Raw genomic sequence first — 22,965 nt, 5'->3', positions numbered from 1 at the left:
AGACACCGAGGCCCGTATTCGGCTGCCAAATCACCCCGGCTCGATTTGAAACTTCATGGCGAAGTTGGCGAGATCCTCCTTTTTCCTCTCCTGCGACCGCGTCGTCCCCGCGGGCGGCCGGTCGCGTCCAGCCTCCTCCCCCGCGCATCTCTCCCTCCTCCTTCCTCCCTGCCGCCGTCGCCGGCGCCCGCTGCGGGCCTGGCCCGGGCGACGCTGGTGGCGGCAGCCCCCTGGCCTTTCCCCTCTCGGGTGTCCTCCGGCGCGGGACGGGGCGACCCCGGGCGGTGCTTCTAGGCGGCGGCGGTCCAGCGCGGCGGCGGGGGCTCCTGGCGCAAGCGGGGGCGAACTTCTGGTCGGCGGCGTCGCCGTTGGCGGCGGGGCGACGCAGCGGCGCGGTCTGGCGGCGCCCGCTCGGCCCAGATCTGGGCTCTTCGGGTCCCATCTGGGCCTGGGCGGGCTGGCGGCGGGGTGGGTCTGCTTCGTGGCTTCCGGGAGGCGGGGGAGCGGCGATGAGCGGCAGGGTGCTGGCGGCACCATCGCCTGCTTGCTGCAGCGTGGCGGCGGGGCTTAGCGGGCCCGTTTCGGGCCTGGCCGGGCCAGGGGTGGCCTGGCATGCCCTGCTGCCGCGTCCGGACGGCTACCGCGACGGTACCGGAGGCTCTGGCCTCCCGCATGACGGCGGTGGAGGTGGTTCCCTCCCGTTCGGCTTCGGTGCTGCTTCTCCCTCTGCGGGGCGCTTCTCTCCGGTCCCCTTGGCCTCGTGTGGGTGTTTGCAGTGAGGCGGCGTGGGTGGCGGCGCAACCGCGATGGCGCATGGTGGTGGGCGGCGGTTTGGCTGGTCGGCTCCGGTCCGTTGGGCGGTGGGGATTGGAGTACGGGAGAAATCCTTGCCGGTCTTCGGCTCCGATGCGGTGACACCTGTGGGTGCCATCATTCCTTCCTAAAGGGTGTCGGTGATATCCATCCCCCACCTCCCTCCGCGTGCCGGGGAAACCCTAGGACATGTCCGGGCAGCAGAGTCATCGGTGTCGCTTTCCTTCTTGGAGGTGTTGTTTTGTACGCGATGGTTCGGAGCCTCGGGTTGTAGTGGTTTGTCTCTGGTGGGCGTAGCGATGGCGGGTCATCCGCGCTTGTCGAGCTGCCGTTGTTGGCATTTGCTTTTTTTTTTCTTTTGACTTGTTGTGCTGTTCGGCAATCCTGTATCGGTGTTGGTTGCTTTGGAATACAAAGCGGGGGAAACCCTTTTTCGGTAAACTTCATGGCACAAACGTTTCGTCCCGGGGAAAAGCAGGAGCCTAGTGGACTCAACTAAAAATAAACATACCTAGTGGACCAATATGCAAACTGCACCCCTAAAGCTGTATTCTCCCACCCGACGGCCGACGCGATGGCCGCCGCCGCCGCCGGAGAGACTCCGCCGCTGCAGGCGAACTACGTCTTCGGGAGGGCATGGCCGGATCTCAACGAAGGACTCTCCTACACCGATACGTTCCGCGGCGCTGGTCAGCCTCCCCTCCCTCTCCCCAGCTCTCTTCCTGTTTTGCTTTTGAACTTCCTCTGATTTACCCACACGCGAGCAGATGCGGAAACCACCGCCTCCTTGATCAACTTCTACTCCGAGAACTACAAGAGCTCGGCGCCATTGCCAGGGTACGTATCTGATGCCCGAGCTCACTTGTTAATCCCCGTGGCTGCCTTCTCCTTTTGCATTTCGTTTCTCTGGACTGGAGGCTGGAACGCCGTGTTGATTTGATTGTGGTGGTTGCACGCCTCTGCAGGTGGATTCATAGGATTCGCAATGGACAGGTAGCATACGCAGCAACCAGTAGTTAATTAGTCATGCTGTTTGTGTGTGTGTGTGTGTGTGGATAAATTAAATCATGCTGTTTGCAATCAGTCGTTTTTTGTTGTTATGAATTGCTAGCTGTTAGGTTTATGAATCCTTCATGCGGATGCTTTTTCTCTTTGCCGTTTTGAGCTTCAAATGCATGCATAAGAAAATTTATGTGGTATCCTGTAGCTAATTAGCAGTATGTTTCTGCGAGTATTTGACAAAAAACTACCACATTAGGGGTTGCCGTCCCACAGAACTACCACATTCAAAAAAGTGACTGATAACTACCAAAAATTTCTAATTTCGTGACTAAAAACTACCATTTTTAAAAAATGGTCAGTTTAGATGATTTAAACACGTTTATGGCATGCGGGACCCACCCGTCAGGGCTGACGTGGTGGCAAAGTCAACTCTGTTTATTTTGACCGTTACGTTGACCGTTATTACAAGTGGGGCCCACCTGTCAGCATCACTCTTCTTTTTCCTCCTCTCTCTCTCTCTTTGGCATTTCCTCGAACACCTCGTGTGCACTCGCAAGGCACCTCCGCCGTCCTCAACCGCCGACGCTCACCTCTCCCCATGCCTCGATCCCATCTGGATCGGGAGAGCCCGAGCTGCCCAACCACTCCGGCGACCGCCTCTCCCCCTCGCATCACTTCGGCGAGGTCACCTCTGCCGGTGACCACCGCCACCGGCACGCACAAACCAACCTAGCTAGTACTCGCACGAACCTACAACGCACGCGCACGCTCAAGCATTGGCCACTAAATTCTTGTTCAAAGAATTAAACGGCAACGCACGCGCACGCTCAAGCATCGGCCTTGGTCCGAGCTACCACATGAGCTCCTGGGGCTCTTCGTTGCCTACCTCCCGTCCTCCGTGCAGTTGCAGCCAGCGCGCGAGACCAGTGCAGTTGAATGTGGTGGTTCTGTGGGACGGCAACCCCTAATGTGGTAGTTTTTTGTCAAATACTCATGTTTCTGCATTGTAAGTCACGCGTATTGAAATACAAATGAAGGCATTGAGATTTTTTTGCAGATAACGGTTGATGGCCAAGTTGTCACTGATCCAGATATGATTCTCAGGTATCCTCTTATGCTGTTTGCAGTACACATTTGCAACAAGAGTGTTATCATTCTTATTCTCCTTCATCGTTTCCTTTATGTTAGTAGCTACCTTTCAAAACTAATATGTATTTCATTTGGATCCCCCTTTTCAGGGAGGGTTCTAAGTTGGTATATCATCGCCTCGCATGGAAGGAGCCATTTGCACCACATTTGCTTCAAGTGCTTTATGAAGATGACGACATGGTATGCACTTCAACCTGGTATTCTTGCTAAATTGCACATAAACACATTCTATCCAACTGTCGTTCAGCCTAGCTTGTTGTCAAGGTTCAACTGTTTTTCATCTATTTTTTGCGAGCCAATGCTTTTTCCCATTGTCATGTTTGTCCGTTATTGCTATGGTAGTTGCAAATCTTGGTACCGATTTTCAGAAAGTATGAATCTTCCTTCATCCCTATGTATGTTTAATAAAATTAGTTGTAACACTTAAAGCTATATAATCATAGCCATAAATCAGCTCACCATTTTTTTTCAGGTCGCCCTTAACAAGCCTTCCGGTTTGCAAGTTCTGCCAAAAGGAATCTTCCAGCAGCGCACTGTTCTAGCACAGCTTCAGTGGAAAGAGTGGAAGATGCCCCCATCAAGCTGCTCTAAGAGAAAAAATGTGCAGTTACATCCTGTACCTGTTCATCGATTAGGAAGGGGCACGTCAGGTTTGTAGCTTTTTGTTTAGTTCACTCTGACCAGTTGAGGCCTAGCAGATGTGAATTATGTTCCTTGCCTATGAAACCAGGAATCTAGGAGAAATACATATTTGCTGTTTCTGGAGCTCTTTTTTTTTACCATCCTGTAACAAAGAGCCCTTCTGCAATGAAGCCTCATTTTCCTACTAATTTTTTGGTTATAAAATGTGTCTCACAGAAAAATGTTTGTTACCGCTGCATTTCCATATGTAAAAGTGAAACTCTTGCTGATGACCTGCATGTTCCATGTTATTAGGTCTACTGCTTTGTGCCAAGACAAAGCTTGCCAAAGTTCAACTTGCATCTTATTTTGCAGAAGGTGCTGCAAATGCAGAGAAGAAAAGGTGTACAATCTTCTCTTTTAAATTTGGAAAGAGTATCTGTATCGTTAGCACCACCCAGTACTGGTTAAGTGATTAATTTAATTTATAGGGATGGAACTGAGGTTGGCAAAGAACGGAAAATTTCAAAATTCTATCGAGCATTAGTAACTGGTATACTTGAACACGATGGGGTGCTGTCCTTTCCCTACTCACGCCTGTGAATTACACTATCCTAACTGATATCTTGCTTAAAAAATGTGTGTAATGGCCATATTCTTGCAAACCAATATTTATGGTATGATTTTTTTTTCTTTGCACCTGCAGGATGTGGTTACTCAACCCATAGGATTGGTTCATTACCCTGGAGTTGCAGAGGGACTTTATGTGGCATGTTCCTCAGGTACTACAAGTTTACCGAACCAAGAATGGGCTTACTAAAATCGACAATATAGGTTATATCGAACAAATCTTGCTTGATTTATTAATGCATCTCCAGTGCAGTAAGCGTCTAGCGTAAGAGCCTCGATCTCCAATCCAGGCAATTATTTTACAGACACTTAGGTAGTAAATTTTGATTTAAGCATCCAGTAATTCCAATGCAAATTTTGCAAGTGCCTATATCCCTCGAACAACCAAGTTGGCTGCATTTGTTTTACTGGTTTTAGCGGAAGTCTCCAGAGCTCTCAGCTTCTCAGATAATTATGTTAGCTAATTAAGGGCTCTCTAAAAGAAAAGAAAAATGTTGCTAGTTAAAGCTGCATGCAGGAGATGGCATTAATTAAGGCAGACATGTAGCGCACAAATCTATTATGCCAAGGAGTACCGGTATAGCACTTGTATCCCGATAGATGAATACAGTCGAGATCGTAACAAACAAGCTAACAAATCAAAAGGAGATCACAGCGTAGTGCTGTTGCCTGGCGAAAAATTCCGCCTACATGAATAGCTCGGAGTGTCCGTCTCCAGTTCCAGCAGCGATGCCAGCGCTGATACCAGGAATAAGGCCGAAACTGGCAAAATGACCGTGATTAGTGCCTGCTGTTAGCGGCTTAGCGCTGCATTGGACATGGCCTTATGTGGTTTTATCTTGCATTATTAATTCTCAGGGAAGCCAGCCATGAGCAAAGTGTGTGTTCTTGAGAGACTTGCGCACCAAAATCAAACGCTGGTCCAGGTATGATGGGGTTCTGTGTCCTGCTTTTACATATTCATTTATATATGCACATCGTTCCCTCGAATTACTGATGTGTACAAGGCTTAGATTATGATTTCTTATATATGTCACTGTTTCTTTTCCTTGACTGGTGCAGGTTGAAATTCATTCAGGACGGCCTCACCAAATCCGAATACACCTTGCATACATTGGACACCCTCTTGTTGGTAAGCCAAAACACTTTTGTTATTGTGATGGGCATGATTTTACTTGAGCTCTTTCTTCCAGGCTTAGCTAAAAGCGTTTTTGCATATCATCGGTAAAAAGAATCTAAATAAAGGGCATGGCAGATCTTATTTTCATTAAATAAATTCCAATGTTCAGACACTGCATGATTTTTTCCCCAGATGATCCTCTCTATTGTATTGGTGGGCAGCCTAAATTTCATGACCTGGAATCTACTAGTACGGATATTTCTTTTGCATATGACGGGTAATTCTTTCATCTTTTAGTTGTGCTGCGAAGTACGTCCATGTATGACCCCCCCTGTTCTTTTATCTAGTTTAACTAACCTTACTAATTCTTTTCAGAGGTTATGAGAGGCCTTTACAGCCTGTTCCCGGGGACTGTGGGTATCACTTGCATGCTCATTGGCTGGTCCTTTCTCATCCAACCACGAATAAGGTAATGAGAAATTGATCTTTCTAAATTGGGTAGTGTTCTCCGCCTAACATGCGCAATAGCTTATGGGCCTTAAGAACTGTTTTATTTAATGAGGAATGAGTTGCAACTAATTTTGTGATTTATTTCTGAATAAGACATGATTGTAGGGTTTTATTTTTCAGTACAACTATGAGTAAATCTTAACAAATGACAAAGAGTATTTTCTTTCCCTAAAACAATGAAGAATTAGGTTCGCTCCTGTATAACTGTATATGCTACTATTTTGTTAGATTGTTAGACTGAACAAAGCAGGTAGGATATGCTACCAATCATATTACCAAGATGCAAAATGATGTTAAAAGAAGCATCAATGGTTCCTCTGAGAGTCTAAATTCTTATACTAACTACGCAGTGACTGTGTCTGTGGGGGTAAGTGGCCGGACGTGCAGCAGGTGACTGCAGATCTACACGAAGACATGGTCATGGGTGTTGTCTAGTCTCATTTACAAAACGATTCTTTCATTATATCAGTGCACGAGGAAGCAAGCTTTTGCATTATTTATAAAAAGGGAAGAAGAAAAAATCCCCATCAATGGAGAGAAACAGAGAAAGATCAACACTGCTTATTTTTGTCGATGCAGTTATAGTCATGCAAGAAATACCTCAATATTTTCAATCTAACATTAGAATTGTAAATATAAACTCCAGTATTTCAGTTTGTGTTCAGCTTCTAGTTGTTCACTTTAGGTGATCTGGCTGGCAGAACGAACTATGCAATTGACTGTTTGATCATTTATTCATCCTTTCTTTCATAGGAATGCTGACATGATATTTTTCTTGTTAGTCCCTTTCCTTTTAGGTTCACTGACCAACAAACGATAATGACTGAACACCAGGTGTGTGTTTCCGTTACATTTTTTTTGGTTGGCTATGCAGATGCTGAAGATAACCGCCCCTCTGCCGCATATCCTACAAACTCGAGAGGAGCGTTGCGATCCACAAGTTGATACTTGAGCTCATAACTTTCCATTTGAAAGTATGTGCATCCAATGAGTTGAGCACTCAGTAAGAGTTCACAGGTCATGTTTTACAAGCCTGTGGAGATGGAGGCTATTGAACGCTAACGTCCGCATATGAGGTGTTGAGTGTATCTTACGGACTGTCAGACTGAGTTTTTGCGTGTGGGGCAGCGTGGACAATACAGGAAATGGTATTGTGAGTTTAAATGGTCACTGGACGCTTCTGAGGGGGAACCATGAGGAACATTTGTGTTAGATGATGGAACATAGTAAACTTTTCAGGTCACTGCGTCTGAAGATGCATGCACACAGCCAAAGGATGGACTAACTGCTGTGCGTGCGTGTGTGCGCGTGAGCGTGTGTGTGTTCGTGTCGTATATATGCACACAGCAATCAAAATTCATTAAAATTTTGGCTAAGATTATCATCTGCAAGCATGTAAACTACTCCCTCCGTCCCATTATATAAGAGCGTTTTTTACACCACTAATGTCAAAAACGCTCTTATGGAGTAGTAGATTACAATGTACTAGTATTCCGAACCAAGTCTGTTTTTATTTTATTTTTTGCATATGAACAAGTTTGAATGCGATAGCCCAATAGCCCTGCTTTTGAATCGAGGACCATTCAGATTTGATTGCTGAAACTAGAACGAACAGAAATGAATTCATCTCTGAACATGAATCTTATACGGCGGATTTACCAGTAGCGTATACGGAGTGACGGAGTTATGACCGGCCTTTGTGCCGAACGCGTGTTCGCAGCAGCAGAGTTACACGAAACACACGACACCAGCACAAGGGGACTGCGCGGCGACACCATCCCTCCCTCCCTCTCTACACCAATGGAAGGCTCGCCGGCGACGTGTCTCCCCGAGGCCGACGCGCTCCCCGATGGCTTCGTCGAGAGCTCCTCCGCCGACCAGGCCCAGCCAGTCTCCTCCGCCCCCGCCTCCGCCGCCGGCGATCCCCTGCATCCCGCCCTCGGCCCTGATCACGAGGGCGCCGCCCGCGCCGACGGCGAGGAAACCCTAGGCGCTCCATACACCCCCGCCGACGCCGCCGATGCCCTGCGGAGCCTCTCCATGGCCGCCGCCGCTTCGGAGCCGGAGCGTGCCCCCGAGCAGCAGGGGCCCGCCGCAGACATAGGAGGTGATCTCCCCCTCTCCCACGCACTGGCAGCTTCCTGATCTGATGTCATCTAATTTCGACGTCAAATCGTCAGTTACAGTTTAGGGTGAATGAGGCAACTTATTAAGCGGCTTCGCCCATCGCCATTGAAGTCTGTAATATGTTCGCTCACCTTCGTTTTGATGCTCTTCGCACAGGTGCCAAAGATGCAATGAAGGAGAGCTTTGTGGTAGAGCAATCGGAACCGCTGGCCAATCCAAAGGTTGCCAACGCAGAAATTGATATGGTTTAGATTTCTCTGCCTGCTATATAGCCGATGCCCTGCGACGCTTAAAAGCTGCTTGGGCTGCTGGTGCTGCAGCTGCTGCTTGGGCTGCTGCTGCAGTTTCATGAGCTGCTGCTTGGCTGCTGCCATTTATCTTATATGCTCATTCTAAGACAATATTATGCATTTTTGCTTGCTGTGTGAACCACTGAACCTTATCCTTATGTGTTATTTGCCTATTTGTTATGGTGTGTGAACCACTGAACCTCAATATTATATGCTATTTCAGATTTTCAGTTACTTATGTGCTATGTTACCTGTTTTCTTCTGCATATTATTGAAAAAAGCCAAATTCTGGCCAATTTAAAAAAAGCTTAATCCCGGTTAAGCTGCGCTTAAGCGGCCATTGCTCTAAGCTGTGGCCTTCCGCTCCGCTTACGCTTACCGCTTTCTTGAACATTGGGGAAGATAAGTGTGTGCTAAACTGGATTGCTTCCATGACTTTGTAGGATAGTGGCGAGCCAAAGCGTAAGGTCGTGAAGCGCAACAGTAAGCTAGAGAAGGACAGGGAGTTGTTGCAACTTGCCCAGAGGTACCATGGAGTGGTAGCGGAGAGGGATGCAGGCAAGTTTCTGTTATCCAAAATGTGACCCCGATGTTTAGTTCTCCAACAGTTGAATGTAATGGATAAATCCGTTGGTTACTCTCAGTTAAGGATCCACTGTTAAAAAACCCACAGCTGTCCTTTGTTTGGAATAAAGTTATCTAATAACCATGTTAATATATAACGTGTGGTAATTTGGAAACTTCTGGATTCTTCTCATTAAACAAAACAAAACCTATATAACTAAATACCACTCTGTTTTTTTCCTTTGTATGCACACTCGTAAAATCCTTCCTACCTTAAAATGTATTCTTTTGGTCTTTCATCAGAAATTATAGCATGGAACATCTGCTGGACCAGACACATTTAGCAAGAAGAACATAGCGAAATCTCCTTTCTGCTTCTTCCATGGACAAATGTCCACTCTATATAGGAAAGATGCATTATATGATCGTTCCATCACTATATAAATGTATTCATTTATTTGAAATTGAAAAAAGCCCATTTTACTACCCTGAATAAAGTGGGTGGTTCACTTTACCCCTTGATCTATTTTTCTGCTTCTTTTACCCCCCAAACAAACCCAAACCGGACAAAACACCCCCTGGCTGGTTTTTCTCCACCCGCTACTGATGTGGCACTAGTCAACGGCGGTTTTGACCTGGGTGGGGCCCACTTGTCAGGTGGTGCTGGGATAGAGCTGCCGCTGCACCCGCCGGCGAGCAGAGCAGGGCCAGGCGGGGTCGGCAGGAGGCGGTGCACCGGCGCTGGGTACTCGGGGCGGGCTCGCGCGGCGGCGGGATGGCGTGGCCAGCGGGGTCGGCGAGGCGGTGACGGCGCGGGGGCTGGGCGATCCGCCGCGGCGCGGGACGGGGCTCCTCTGGCAGGACGCCGGCGTGATGGTGGGGAGATGGCGGCGGCTCCTGGGCGACGTGGTGAGGGAGGTGAGGCGCGGGTGGCTCCGGGCCCGGATCGGCCCGGGGCGAGCTCTTAGGGCGGCGGCGGATCCGGCCTGGAGAGAGAGAGAGAGAAAAGGGGGGGGGTGCTGAGAGAAACCTGACAAGGGGGCCCCACCCAGGTCAAAACCGTCGTTGACTAGTGCCGCATCAGCAGCGGGTGGAGAAAAACCAGCCGGGGGGGGGGTGTTTTGTCCAGTTTGGGTTTGTTTGGGGGGTAAAAGAAGCAGAAAAATAATCAGGGGGTAAAGTGAACCACCCACTTTATTCAGGGTAGTAAAGTGGACTTTTTTCTTTGAAATTTGGGTTAACAATGAACGCCCCCCAAACGGAGACAGCTCAATTGCGCATGTTTCATTAAAGGATTTAAAATTCATTAACATTTTTGTTGAAAACATGAAAATCACTGTTAAGATTCTTTGTAGCTCCTTTAGATGGAAGGATTTTCAACCCCTAGAAAATTTTCCTATAGAGGCACATGGGATCAGAAAACTAAAAAACTCTGAACACTGAAATTCCTATGGTTTCCATAGTCCATACACCCCAATTCCGTAGAATTCCTAGCCAAGGCTTAGAGCTCTAGAATTTTTTCTGTGTCTGGCAACTGTGGGCTATGGCAATACATCTAATAATCCCTAAAGAAAATTCATATGTTTTTGTATGGTGCAACCAGATGATCAAATAGTTTTTATTGTTCATGTGTTTTCAATTCATGCAGGATTCAGTATGTCATGACATTTAGTTACTGTGTATTTTTCTGTTCCTGTATTTACCGTTCATGTATTCTTTTTGAGAAAACGCAAAACCTTTGCATTTCATTGCATTGATAGAGAGAAGAGTCATTACAAGCTCCAAGAAGGACGCACCCGACATACAATAGCCCAAGCAAGGCCATACCCAACGCACAACACAACGCCCCTAGACGCTAGTCGTTGCTCCCTTCAGGAGCAAAGCCGCAAGCCTAGACACGCCCGCCAGAGCTCACACTGCCTAGCCTCCAACTTGATTGTGTTGAGGAGACGGTCGAGGTTGAGCCGAGCATTGTCGAAGATGATTGCGTCATGATGCTTCCAGATGCACCAAACCACTAACGGGATGACCGAGGACACGCCCTTCCGAGCCGAGGACTCGAGGTAGGAACCGAGAGGCAAGTTTCTTGCCACTAATCCACAAAGTCCGCCCCTCGGCTGGGCCAATAGCAGTCAACCTGAACCAGGAGAGCACTTGCCAGAGAGGAGGTGGGCAATCGTCTCCTTGGACTGGTCGTATAGCACAAAACTCGATGTGTGCTGCAAGCCATGAAGCGCAAGATGCTCCAATCTGGTCAAGCGAGCTACAGGAAGAACTTGAAGAGTGAGATCCGACCGCGCCCTCAAAGAGAGCGTCATAGCAACTCTTGGACATGTACTGCACATCCGCCGTCCAACGCCACTAGAGGGCATCCGTGTGGGGAGCAAGCTGCGCCACGCGTGCCAACTGGCAGATGGCATAGTGCCAGCGCCCCATGCCGCCCCTGATATCCGAGATCCAACGTCGATGCGATCGGGCATTCTGAAGAGTCAGGGAGACCAGCTGGTGCAGCTTGGGTGCTATCTCTGAGATTGCCCGACCATGAAGCCAGCGGTCCTCCTAGAATAAGGCAGTAGCTCCGTCGCCAACCACCATCTTGGTGGATGCGGTGAACACTGCGTGTTCATCCCAGGAGAACTGGAGGCCGAGGCCTTTCCAGGGGCGGTTGGGATCAGTGAGCATCCTCTAGAGCCAGCGGACCTGGAGACTGATCGCCACCCTCCTAAGGTTCAGAACACCCAGGCCGCCCAGACGAAGGGGCCTACACACCCAATGCCAGTTGACATGGCAGTGGCCACCCTGCCAACCAAAAGGAACCCCCTGAGGATCTTGTCAATCTGGGACCGCTTGTTCAAGCCAAGAACCACCACCTAGTGCAATGGCATGGTGGCTAGCACCGACCTGACCAAGGTTAGGCCCCCAACCTTCGCCATCATCGATGCCCTCCAAGTAGGGAGGCGATCCGTGCTCATGTCAACCAATGGCTCGAGAGCCGCACTTAAAAACTTCCAGAGGACGAGGGGGATCCCGAGGTACTTGATCGGGAATGGAGCCAGCTGACACTTCATCACCAATGCAGCCTTGAGGCCACCTCGTCCGAACAACCTATGGTGGACACCAAGCATTTAGCGAAGTTGTGCAATCCTGACATGTGCCCGAAGAGCGCTAACAAGCTGCGAACAGCGAGCAACTCCCCCCTATCTGGGTGACTGAAGATGACCACGTCGTTCGCGTAAAGCGTAGACGCCAGCAAACGAAGTGCGAGGCGCGTAACTACGGAGCACCCCGAATTCCCTGGCCCTGGTCAAAACAAACTGTTGAGGGTGTCGATCACCAACACGAACATGGGGGATAGCGGGTCACCATGTCGCAATCCCTTGTGGTGCCATATCGGCGGCCCCGGCTCACCATTGAGCATCACCATTGTGCTTCTCGAGGACGGCAACCCACTCATGGAAGCGTTCAAGTGAGGCCCAAAGCCGATCCTACGCAGCACCTTGAAGAGCAATGCCCAAGACACCAAGTCGAACGCGTGAGAGATGTATTCAGAAGAGGCCCAAAATTATTTTGACCGCAGTAGAAATCATTGCCTGGAAGTGTATTGGTTAGAAATCATATCTCCATAGGGTGGTAGGCTGGTAGCAGAGAGGGATGCAGGCAAGTTTGTATTATGTGAAACCATGATCCCGACTACATGCCTGTTTTTCAACAGTTAAGGGTTCACTGCCCAAACACTACAGCTGCACCTAAATATAGGTCTTTGTAGAGATTCCACTATGGTCTACATACAAAGCAAAATGAGTGAATCTACACTCTAAAATGCATCTACATACATCCGTATGTGGTCTATAGTGAAATCTCTACAAAGACTTGCATTTAGGAACGGAGGGAGTATAATATACATGTCATTAGGACAAAGCAAAATAGATCTCACTAAATACATGATTACTCTGGGTTTTTACTCTATCCTTCCCACCTACTAAGATGTGATGTTTGCATTTTGTCTCTTGCAGCCATTGCAGTTAAAGAAAAATTAGAATCTCTTTGTAGAGAATTTCAGCGTCAAAACAAAATGTTAAAGGTATGTTCAGTTAGTTCTGAGATGTGAAACTAGTATTCATAAGTATTTTGCACTTTTGTTCAACCGTGATATATTTTAGGTCTGTGGTTCAGGAAGAGTGCCAAAGGGTGTCAACAGAGGGGCAGAACTTTCGGATGGAGATGTCCGACAAATTCGAGAATGCTATGAAGGTCAATGATACATTACATGACAGTAATCTGAAATAAATATTTATGAATGTCCTTTTTAATTTCATTACCTTAAATACATACTCTATGGGATTGGCTGCCCCCCATGAAAGGGGGATAGCATGTTTCCGGGCCAGCTTGATCCCTGTATTTGACTTGGTCATTAAATGGAGTACTTTTTATCCTTTATTTACCATTATATTTATAATATTTTATAGGCTGTCAGTGTCAAGCTTGAGGAGCAGAAAAACGAATGCATTGCTCAGTTTGAAGAGAACAATTCGTAAGACTACTAAGCTTAGGCATGTCTTCAGTTTTAAGAGTTTCAATAATTGAAACAACCTCGATTCACAACAAAGTTACATACGTGATGATGGCTGCTATTTTGTAGGCTGAGAAATAAACTCAAAGACCTTGCTGATCAATATAATATCATTCAGCAGAAATATGCTCATCAGGTATGCTTGACCAGTATCTCCAAGGATCCAATACTGCCACAAGCCCACAACAATGATTTATGTGTTGTTTATTGTACTTTCTATGAACTTTTGTTTCTCGTTGGCTCGTCACACATGCAGCTGAAAGAAAAGACGCTGGAACTTGAGCTTGCTGATCTGAAAATTCAACAGCATCAAGCGAAAGCAGCTCAAGAACATGCCCAAATGGTATTGTATGCTGAGCAAGTTTCTCAACTTGTCACTACTGAGAAGAACCTGCGGGTGCAGCTAGCTGCTGATGGTGAAAAATTTCAGCAGTTTCAGGTACTTTTGCAGAGAAAATCCTACTCTTAACTCTTAATTCTATTGCTCCAGTTTATCTTAATGGTGGATTTCCCCTCCCCCAGTAGATGAGCACATAAACAGCATTCCAGCTTATCCATTTTAATGGGGATTATAGGTGTAAATGTTGTGTTCCATTATATCGTTTCAGGATGCCCTGTCAAAAAGCAATGAAGTGTTCGAAACTTACAAGAAGGAGATGGAACAGGTTTTTACCCATCTCACTTCACACTCATCACTGTGTCTGCTATTCTGCTTTGAACCTTTGTTCTTATTAATTGCTCTGCCTACAGAACTTAAAATTTATTTTGTTATCTCCACATTAGATGGTGAAGGCGATAAAAGACTTCAGGAAGCAAAATGAAGCCCTGAAGAACAAGTGTGAGAATTCAGATATTGCTCTTGTGAAGCTCATTGAGGAGGTAATGCATACATTATACAAACTAATCAGGATGTTCGAAAACAAGCGCACCTACCTGATCTTATTTGTTTGAAGCTAATAGCCACATGCTTTTGATAGCTCATATTAATCTCCTTTAATACCATACCCGTGTGTGGTATCACCTTATTTATTTTTTATGGTTATGCAGTTTCATCTACCTTAGCTTGCATACTAGGAGAATTTTGTGCAAGTTGGTACGCATGTTGCTAACTTAGAACCTATTTTTGGTCATGCGTGCAGCGTGAGGTGATGAAGAAGCAACTAGACAAATATAAGAATCAAAAGGACAAACTCGAGTCCCTGTGCCGGTCGCTACAGGCAGAAAGGAAACAAAGCCCATCTGTCAGTATTCCTAATGATGCCTCTAACCAAGAAGATGTTACAAGTCAGAAACAAAGCCCATCTTCCAGTATTCCTGATGACGCCTCTAACCAAGAAGATGTTACAAGTCAGCAGCCAGAGGTATAGCGTTTTGGTGCTTCATGGTGCATACCCTTGGTGCTGCTGCTCTCTATGGTATAACTCGGCGAGATTTTCTGAATCCTGGCAAACGGATATAAGCGATACTTTTACCCTGCTTTGCTTGTGATTCTCTGGGAGCTGTGGTATGTGTATATCACACACCCAACCGAAACTATTTGCCTAAATATCTCATCGTTTGAGCAATTTCAGAGTGGCTTTGGTTTCTTGGTGCAAAGAGCTGTTGAGTTCGAGTTTGTAACCAGACCAGCGTTACAATTTGTTCCTTTTTCGTGTGATTGGATGGTAGAACATCAGTCTTTTAGAAACAAACCGAATGTGTGCACTGGTGAACTGATCAACATTCTGTGTTAAGCAAGTTTTATACTCATATTAGCGAGGAGTGTTCTGTCAATGTGTTAAGTCAGTTTTATACTTAGTACTCCCTCCGATCCATAATAAGTGTCGCAGCTTTGAACTAAGGTTGGATCGGGGGTGTACTTCATACGGAAGAAATCAAACAATATATACTCCTGGTATCCAGGGAGATAAAAAGAAGGTAAATGGGAGCGGTCATTTTTTTTTGCCATGGCTTTTACAATTGTCGTTTCATGCTGAAATTTTGCAAACGCTGAAAACTTTTGTCAATGTTTATCACTAAAAATATTTAGACTTTTTTGTAAATATTTTTTTTGATTTTACTGTTCATCCAAGGTCATTTGAACTCGGGACTAGAAGAGTACTTTGGAGGTAAATGTTTTTACATTGTTTTTTTGCTTGAAAAGCCGAACGCATTCAACTTGTACAGGAAAACTAGCTAACTACTTGTTCGTTCCTACAGATAAAACAAATTAGACCATCTCAAGTCGCAAGTGACGCTTTGTTCGCGAGATCGCCCCCCTTCTCCACGCATGCATTCCTAAAAGGTGCAGAAAGGCGAGGGCTCGCCGGGACGGCAAAATTGACAAAATTGACCTATGTACGAAATCAAATCATAGAATGAACCGCCCGTAAAATTATTTCACGCGGCTGACCTTTTTGTGTGACGCCCGACACGAAGGCGCCACACTACACTGTGCAACGCCTCACAGATAGGCGCTACACACCTGGTCAGCGTCGCACCCGTGTGATCCGAAAATTACTAAGTCAGTGTGCAGCGCCTGAGAGCTAGGCGCCACACTATACAGTGTAGCGCCTAGCTTCTAGGCGTTGCACTAGTGGTTGCTTCATTTTGTAGTACAACCACTATTGCAACGCCTGAGAGCTAGGCGCCACACTATACAGTGCAACACCTAGCTCTTAGGCTCTGCACATTGACTTAGCAATTTTTAGATAGTCTGGGGTGCAACGCTGGCAGGCGTGTAGCGCCTATCTGTGAGGCGTTGCACAGTGTAATGTGACGCCTTCGTGTCGGGCGTCACAGAAAAAGGCCAGCCGCGTGAAATAGTTTCACAGGCAGTTTATTCTATGATTTAATTTTGTCTACGGGTTAAATTTATCAAATTTGCCCGCCGGGACACCTATGGGCGCGAGACATCCATGGCGAAATCGGCCAGTACCTCCTACTGTGGCGCCTGATCGAGGCCACGGCGCTCTCCGACGTGCCCGACCGGATTGTGTGGATGTGGAACGCTTTTGGCACTTACATTACCAAATCTGCCTACATGCCTTCCTTCCACGATTGGACCATTCAGCACCTAGAAGCTTATCTGGAAGAGTTAGGCGCCCCCAAAAGTGAAGTAAAATTCTTTCACTGGCTCGTTAGCTTGGATCGATGCTGGACGGTAGGCCGCCTCGCTCGGAGCCTGAGATGATGCGCCGTATTCTTCTCAGTTGCCTTTTTTTTTCAGAACGTAAAAGATTTGCCTCATCGATTAATTAAGCAGAAAAGAATTACCCAGTTAATTGCTCATTTGCCCCTTTTTGGGCCACGTCTGGTTTGAGATCCTCTCATAGATGCGCATGACCTGCAGGCCTCCGGACAATGAAGTCACCCTTCTGGACTGGTGGCACGGCGGCAGACAAGTCACGCCCAAGCCGATGAGGGCTAGCATCCGCGATGCTCCTCAAGTCCTGGATGATTTGAAAGCACAGGAACGACTGCATCTTGAATGACGAGCGCCCTTCAGTTCACGCCCTAGTTGGTAGAATCAAGGAAGAGGCCAGACTTTGGGATACGGTAGGCGCCGTTGGGCTTAGAGTAGTCTTGCCCTCAACCTGGGACGTGCGTACCTGTTCAATGCCTGTAACTCTGCCTCCTAGCCTCCTACGAGGGTTGTAACCTTAAACTCTCTCTTTTCAATGGAATGAAACGCAAAGGTCCTTCGTGTTTTCTCGGAAAAAAAGGCGCAAGTGACGCCAAGCTTATACTACGTGGCATGGTCATAAGCAAGCATAGAGATGTTTTCAGACAGTGGATTGAGATAAATTTGTATTAATACTGCCATGAATTTTCCTAGAACAGGCGTTGGTCTGTTTTTGGCCTGTACTTTACTTGTAAATAGCTTTATTATGAAAGTTATAATAGAACAATGGTTCCACGGTTCATGGTTCAAAAAAAAAAAAGTTTGCTGGCATATTTCAGTGACACTTGCAGGCAAGTTTATCCAACTTTCGGTAGCAGATATAACTTGGGCCAGTTTTTTTTTGGCCAATTCTCCAAGAATCTTCAACCCCCATTCATTTACAATCCTAACAAATTAGACCCTAACTAGGATTAGCAATCGGATGGGAGTTGAAGATTATAGGAGAAGCTGGGGAGGGGGCCGATTCTCCCGGAATAAACCAAAATAACTGGCCCATAAACATCGGGAGGGGAGGAACTTTGGATGTTAACACACCGCCCATTGGTGAAGATTACAGCGGACACCACACCCATTGCCCATGTAAACAAAAAATACACCATCTATATGAACAATATATGGCACAGATATAATTCAGTCGAGTACAAAAAAGCTGTGGTCTTTGTCCAAATGTAAACGAAAATCAACTCATCGCCAAATGAATACAAGGGTCTGGGGTTAAAAAGAACAATGGCTTATGGCCAGGAAAAGCAAAAAAAACACCACAACTCCAATGGGCTTCTCTTCTAATAAAAGTCCAGCTAGGAGTACATGGGTTCGCGTGCAGCTTCAACGAAGCAAACATCTTGCCATGCCACACAAGTTCTTACCCTCCCTGAGATAGACCAACCATATAATCCATGAGCAGAAACCTGCACTGAAGTAAGAACATAAGCAACGGTTTGACAGATAATCAAAGTTCAAAAAGGCACTATTAATCATGCGCTTATGCATGCCTACGCACAAGGTGCTGGCATAACGCCTCGCTTTGGCCATGTGCGCTCGGAAACGCATGACTAGGCTGAGCACCTTTCCTGCTGAAGCACGATTAGGCGCGCGGAATGCCAGAAATCACGTGTAATGGCGCAGAACGGCGGGAAGGGGGTCAGCAGGAATTAGAAGGCAAGGCAGGCAGGCGCGGGACGAGAGCCAAAAGCCCAAAATTATGGCTCGTGTTAGGGTTAACCTTGGCTCTCCTCTCCTTGCGTCGCCGGGCCTTCCTCGCGCTGCCACGGATCTGAAGCTCGTCCTCGCCTCGGTCGGAACTCCTTCGTCTCGCACCCTCCTCACGCCGCCGGCTGCTGGACGCCGACCTTGCCCCGCCACGGATCTCGCGCCCCTCCTCGTGCTCTTCTTCTTTTCAGGCAGGCAAACCCCGAGCCCTCCCTGTCTCCCCCTTTGAGCTATCTGCCTCGGTGCCTCCCTCTCCTCTTTTGTCTTGGTTTGCTGTTGGTGCTGCTATTTTGCTGCTGCTCACTGCTGGTGCTGCCCCCTCTGTTGCTGGTCATGCTCTGTCGCTGGCTGGCCAGCTACTGCTACTCAAATTTGGTGCCACTAGCTGCTAGCTGCTGTTGTTGGCTGTGCTAATGTGTGGTGCACTTGTGCTGTGCTATTGTGTTGTGTATTTGTGATGTGCTTGTGCTATTAGCTATGTATGGCTATAATCTGCTATTAGTATATACGTGAGCACATGGCTATGAGAGCGATATACTGACAAGGTATTTATCTGTTCAATGATTATATCCCACTCCAATTTACATTTTAGTTGTATATAGATGGGCACATGGCTATAATCTGCTACATGGAGAGCTATGTATTGACATTCCTATGTTTTCCCAGCTGAAAACTACTTCCCCAGCGATCCCAGCTATGTCCTGCTGGCTTGTCCGTATGGTGTCAGTACAGTATTGTACGGGATACTTAGGCGCGCGCCTAAGCAGCGCATAAGCGAGCTAGGCGCAAGTAGGTCCCAAAACGAACAATTTATGCCTAGTGCCTTTTTGAACTTTGCAGATAATGTGAGTAGGTCAGGTGATTTTATCTCCTGGAGAAAGAAGTTGATATGTGAAGACGGAAAGAGAGGACCCAGACGGTGATCAAAACATCCCAAGTACGACTCGCCCTCTCCTCCCTCTGCTCCCTCCTGTGTCGCCCCCGCGCGGCGACCGGGGGCCTCCAAATCCGGCGCCTCTAGCCCCCTCCCCTCCCTCCCCCGCCGCCGCCCCGGGGCTCGGACGGGCAAAGCCCGACTGGAGCCGGCGGCGGCGGGGCCCTCACGTTCCCATGGTGGCTAGGGTTGGCGCGGCGCTGCCCCTCCATCCTGGGCGCGGCGCGGCGGCGCACGGGGTCGTGGTGGGCTCCGGTGTTCCTGTCAGGCTTCGGGCGGCGTGGTTGGTGGCGGGGCGTGCGGTGGTTGCTGCGGCGGCGGGGATGGCACGCCAGATCTGCGCGGTGGCGGCTGCTCGCGGCGCGGGCCGGGAGCGGCAAGGGCCTGCCGGCGGCGCGCGGCGGCTGATGCGCTCGTCGTCGTCGGCATGGTGGCTGTGGTGGTGTTGCGTGTCGGCCGGATTTCGCCTCTTCTCTGGCCGGCGGCGCGGGTTTGGGGCCCCGGCCCGGCGCGGCTGCGGTCCCAGCTGTGGGCGGCGGCGGCGTGGTGGCTTCGTCGTGCCGGCTCCACAACAGCTCGGCGGGTCGACTGGGGCGGCGGCTGGCTTTCCGGCGTCGGCTTGTCTCTAGGCGGCCCGTTTTGACCTTCGGCCCTCTCCTCGTCGACTGGTTGCTACCTCCGTCGAAGGTTCGGCCTTCCCCCGACTTCGGTCCATCGCTCATCTCGCGCTCGGCAGCAGGACCGACCTCGTCTCGCGCCCGGCAGCAGGACCGACCTCGTCTCGCGCCCGGCAGCAGGACCGACCTCGTCTCGCGCCCGGCAGCAGGACCATGCTCGTCTCGCGCTCGGCAGCAGGACCGTGCTCGTCTCGCGCCCGGCTGCAGGACGGGTCGATGGAGGCCAATTTTGGCCGGCCTCTGGGTTTCGGCGTTGGGGGCAGCCCAGGGGTGCGAAAGGCGGTTCCTTTCCGCTCGTATCTTTGGTTGGGGTAGCGGTGGGTCTCGAGTGAGGTGGTGTCCAGGTCTTGGATGCCAGGGCGGCGGCCCTGGTGGTGGCTCCGTGGTGCTCTTGGGCAGAGCCCGTGGTTAGGTGCTGCCCGGTGGTCATGGCCGTGTGGGCGGCGTGGTCAATGGGATGTGGCGTCCGGTGGTGGTGAGTGTTGGCCGGGGTGAAAACCTGTTCGATCTTCGGACGGACTGGCGGCGGCGAAGCTCGCTCCCTTCTTGAAGGCGTCGTCGCGGCTCTCATTGCCCGTCGTGTTGCTCCAGGGGAAACTCTGATCCTTGGGTCGGGTGGTGACGGCGCTCTGGTGTCGTAACCTTCTTGAAGGCGCCGCTTTGGAGCACACGGTTCGTCATATGCGGCTTCTTCTCTTCGCGTTGGCGTGTCCACGGTTGAGGACTCCGGTTGCTCTTGTAGTACTAGGGGTAGTGTTGCTGCGCTCAGTGCCTATGTATCCAGCCTTGGGTGTGTGCGTGGGTTGTGGTGGTGTGCGTTTGTATCTGAGCTGTGGTCGGTCATTGCTTTATATATAAAGCGGGGCGAAAGCCTTTTTCGGTAAAGAAGTTGATATGTGGGAATTATGAGGTAGTCATATCACAAAGAACCTAAAACCCTTCCATAAAAATAATTAGGTAAAATGATATGCATCTAACTTAATTACATATGCTATTTGTAAACTGCTAATCTGAAGCACATTTTAATGGATGATGACAGCTTATACTTCATGTAAGAGCAGAACAGAGTACTTGTGATGTAGAGATATGGTTATTCATGTCAGAGCAAGATGTGCCAGATGATCAAAAAGTTAAGAGATGCTGTGGCTTACATCCTCAATCAGTAGCAACTTTCTTCCTTGCCGCCCTTGCATTATCATACTCAAACTTGAGCACATCTTGAATATGTGAAGTATCCTTGATATAAAACCACCTCCCAATTGCGCTCTCCTCAATCATTGGGAAGTATTGAGCAAGAATGGTGTTGGCGAACCAGTACCAGATAGCACCAAATACAAGGCCGACTACTGCTCCCGCGAAAACCTAATGAACCCATCAAATTGAAATATATGTCAGTTTTTTAGTGGCAGTCATGACATTTATAAAAGCAATAAAACCAACAATGTTCCAAACAAGCAGGTATGCAGGGAGACCACCAACTTTTCTCAAGGATGATGCCATTAAGCCGAATCACACTGCTGATTCAGGAACAAGTATACTATGAAGAGAGGATACCCAACTTTCAAGTACATATCCATCCAAAATGTAATTGTCCTATGGTTCAAATTCATATGCAAACAGATAGGTCCAACAGATTAACCATATGAATTTCATTCACCTATTGAGGCCATAAGGATAGCGCTTTAGCTGTAATTTTTGTGTTTTCAAAGAAATATTCTTGAGTTTTAGATCCGAATGATTCAATTGATGGATTTCAACCAATTGAAATTCAAATGCAAACAGATACGCAAATTCCTATGTGAATAATCCCTATGGTTTCAACCATACAAACTTTCCCTATGAAGGCCCTTCGGATCAAAGGAATGAAAGCGCCAAAAATCGTATGTATTGCTTTCCACCCAATCCCATATGATTGATTCATAGAAAGGTTAGATCACTTTTTTTATTCTTTCGATTCCTGTAGGATATCAATTAGTATCCCAGTGTTTTGCAAATCCTGCATTTCGAAGAAGTCTTAAATTATCTGACTGTAATGCCCAATCGTTGGCTAAAAGTGCATCAATCAATAATCAAAATCCCATCGCGTCCGCGCAGATCGGATCCGAAATTCAGGGGCTCTGACCTGCGGGACGGTGTGGTAGCCGAGATACACCCTGGAGAGCATGGTGAGGAACGCGAGAGGCCATGAGAAGGCGGCCATGACGCGGCTCGCCGGCGACCTCCGGAGCACGAAGAGCGAGAGGTACGTGGCGAAGAAGAAGGTGTACTGCGCGTGGCTGGACGGCCATCCGTGGGAGTCGCAGGTCTCGAGCAGCTCGCACGAGGCCGGGCGGGACTGCGCGACGGAGTGCTTGATGAGCTCGTTGAGGACCTGCGAGACGAGGAGCCCCAAGGCGAAGCAGATGCCCTGCAGCTCGCGGCGGAACATGAAGTGGGAGATGAAGCCGCCGAGGCTGATGAAGACGGGGATTAGGGAGACCCACGCGAGGAAGAGGCCGACCCTGTCGCCCCGGTGGTAGCGGACGTGGGTGAGCGTGATGGCCTTGAGCGCCGGCGGCACCGACGCGGCCATCTCCCGGTACTCCCCGGCCCCGGACATGGCTCCGCCGCAGAGCTCGCTTTCTTTTTCCTCTCTTCTTCGATTGGGGTATCGCGTATAGGGGATCTGCGCGTTGCGCTTTTCGGGCGGGGCGTGAAGACGCGTGCGCGTGCCAGAAGAAGTGGGGCGTGGACGGTGGACGCGTGGGGGTGCGGTACAAGGAGAAGCCTAGAGCTACGGATGAATCTGATGATCCAGATTGAGTTGGTTCAGGCGCCATTTTCAGCGCGAATCAAACTGTGGTTAAGATGGTTAGGTGGACAGTGGTATAACCCATCAGGGTTCAAATCCTGGTGCTCGCATTATTCCTGGATTTATTTCAGGATTTAAATCTCAAGATGATATGCCGGCTTAGTCTCTCGGAGGTGCTCATACGGGTAGGGTGTACGTGTGTGCGTTCATAGGGGTGAGTGTATGCGCGTATATATGAGCGCTTGTGTCTGTATTGATGCTCAAAAAAAGGTGCCATTTTCAGCGGGTCTTTTT

At 48.7% G+C, this 22,965-nt stretch overlaps 2 protein-coding genes across 8 annotated transcripts; one reads left to right on the top strand and one right to left on the bottom strand.

The window, feature by feature from the left end:
• Positions 1-1,308: 1,308 nt before the first annotated feature.
• On the top strand, positions 1,309-15,169 carry LOC109786437 (RNA pseudouridine synthase 5). Of its 6 annotated transcripts, XM_073496715.1 has the most exons (22): positions 1,320-1,502; positions 1,581-1,650; positions 1,779-1,806; positions 2,873-2,919; positions 3,054-3,144; positions 3,437-3,614; positions 3,901-3,988; positions 4,077-4,158; positions 4,292-4,367; positions 5,074-5,141; positions 5,278-5,347; positions 5,528-5,612; positions 5,711-5,804; positions 8,706-8,820; positions 12,840-12,907; positions 13,000-13,077; positions 13,293-13,357; positions 13,466-13,532; positions 13,653-13,835; positions 14,005-14,061; positions 14,180-14,275; positions 14,536-15,169. In XM_073496715.1, the coding sequence occupies exons 1-22, from the start codon at positions 1,388-1,390 to the stop codon at positions 14,761-14,763; spliced, it is 2,049 nt and encodes a 682-aa protein (XP_073352816.1). In that variant the 5' UTR covers positions 1,320-1,387; the 3' UTR covers positions 14,764-15,169. The 6 variants fall into 6 exon arrangements, 4 of the variants coding, with proteins under 4 accessions (XP_073352818.1, XP_073352819.1, XP_073352816.1 ...); XM_073496716.1 differs by lacking the exon at positions 1,779-1,806 and having other exon boundaries at positions 1,327-1,502; XR_012182112.1 differs by lacking the exons at positions 8,706-8,820; positions 12,840-12,907; positions 13,000-13,077; ... (4 more) ...; positions 14,180-14,275; positions 14,536-15,169 and adding an exon at positions 6,720-6,839 and having other exon boundaries at positions 1,309-1,502; positions 5,557-5,612.
• A 2,471-nt stretch (positions 15,170-17,640) lies between these two features.
• Positions 17,641-22,618, bottom strand: LOC109786436 (lipid phosphate phosphatase gamma). Of its 2 annotated transcripts, none has more exons than XM_020345001.4 (3): positions 22,003-22,618; positions 21,032-21,242; positions 17,641-17,973 (listed from the first exon to the last, which is right to left on the bottom strand). In XM_020345001.4, exons 1-2 carry the CDS (start codon positions 22,477-22,479, stop codon positions 21,036-21,038), a joined length of 684 nt encoding a protein of 227 aa, XP_020200590.1. In that variant the 5' UTR covers positions 22,480-22,618; the 3' UTR covers positions 17,641-17,973; positions 21,032-21,035. The 2 variants fall into 2 exon arrangements, with proteins under 2 accessions (XP_020200590.1, XP_020200591.1); XM_020345002.4 differs by having other exon boundaries at positions 17,641-17,968; positions 22,003-22,615.
• Positions 22,619-22,965: the final 347 nt, after the last annotated feature.

Source organism: Aegilops tauschii, chromosome 4 (assembly GCF_002575655.3).
Source record: "Aegilops tauschii subsp. strangulata cultivar AL8/78 chromosome 4, Aet v6.0, whole genome shotgun sequence".
Lineage (NCBI taxonomy): Eukaryota > Viridiplantae > Streptophyta > Magnoliopsida > Poales > Poaceae > Aegilops > Aegilops tauschii.
This window is presented reverse-complemented; position numbering and strand designations above follow the sequence as displayed.

Excerpts from the sequence above, each read along its gene's own strand:
- LOC109786437 (XM_073496715.1), top strand. The coding sequence starts at position 1,388 with ATGGCCGCCGCCGCCGCCGGAGAGACTCCGCCGCTGCAGGCGAACTAC. Across the intron at positions 1,807-2,872 it reads ATAGGATTCGCAATGGACAG|ATAACGGTTGATGGCCAAGT; the intron begins GTAGCATACGCA and ends ATTTTTTTGCAG. Across the intron at positions 5,613-5,710 it reads ATTTCTTTTGCATATGACGG|AGGTTATGAGAGGCCTTTAC; the intron begins GTAATTCTTTCA and ends AATTCTTTTCAG.
- LOC109786436 (XM_020345001.4), bottom strand. The coding sequence starts at position 22,479 with ATGTCCGGGGCCGGGGAGTACCGGGAGATGGCCGCGTCGGTGCCGCCG. Across the intron at positions 21,243-22,002 it reads GCTACCACACCGTCCCGCAG|GTTTTCGCGGGAGCAGTAGT; the intron begins GTCAGAGCCCCT and ends TGGGTTCATTAG.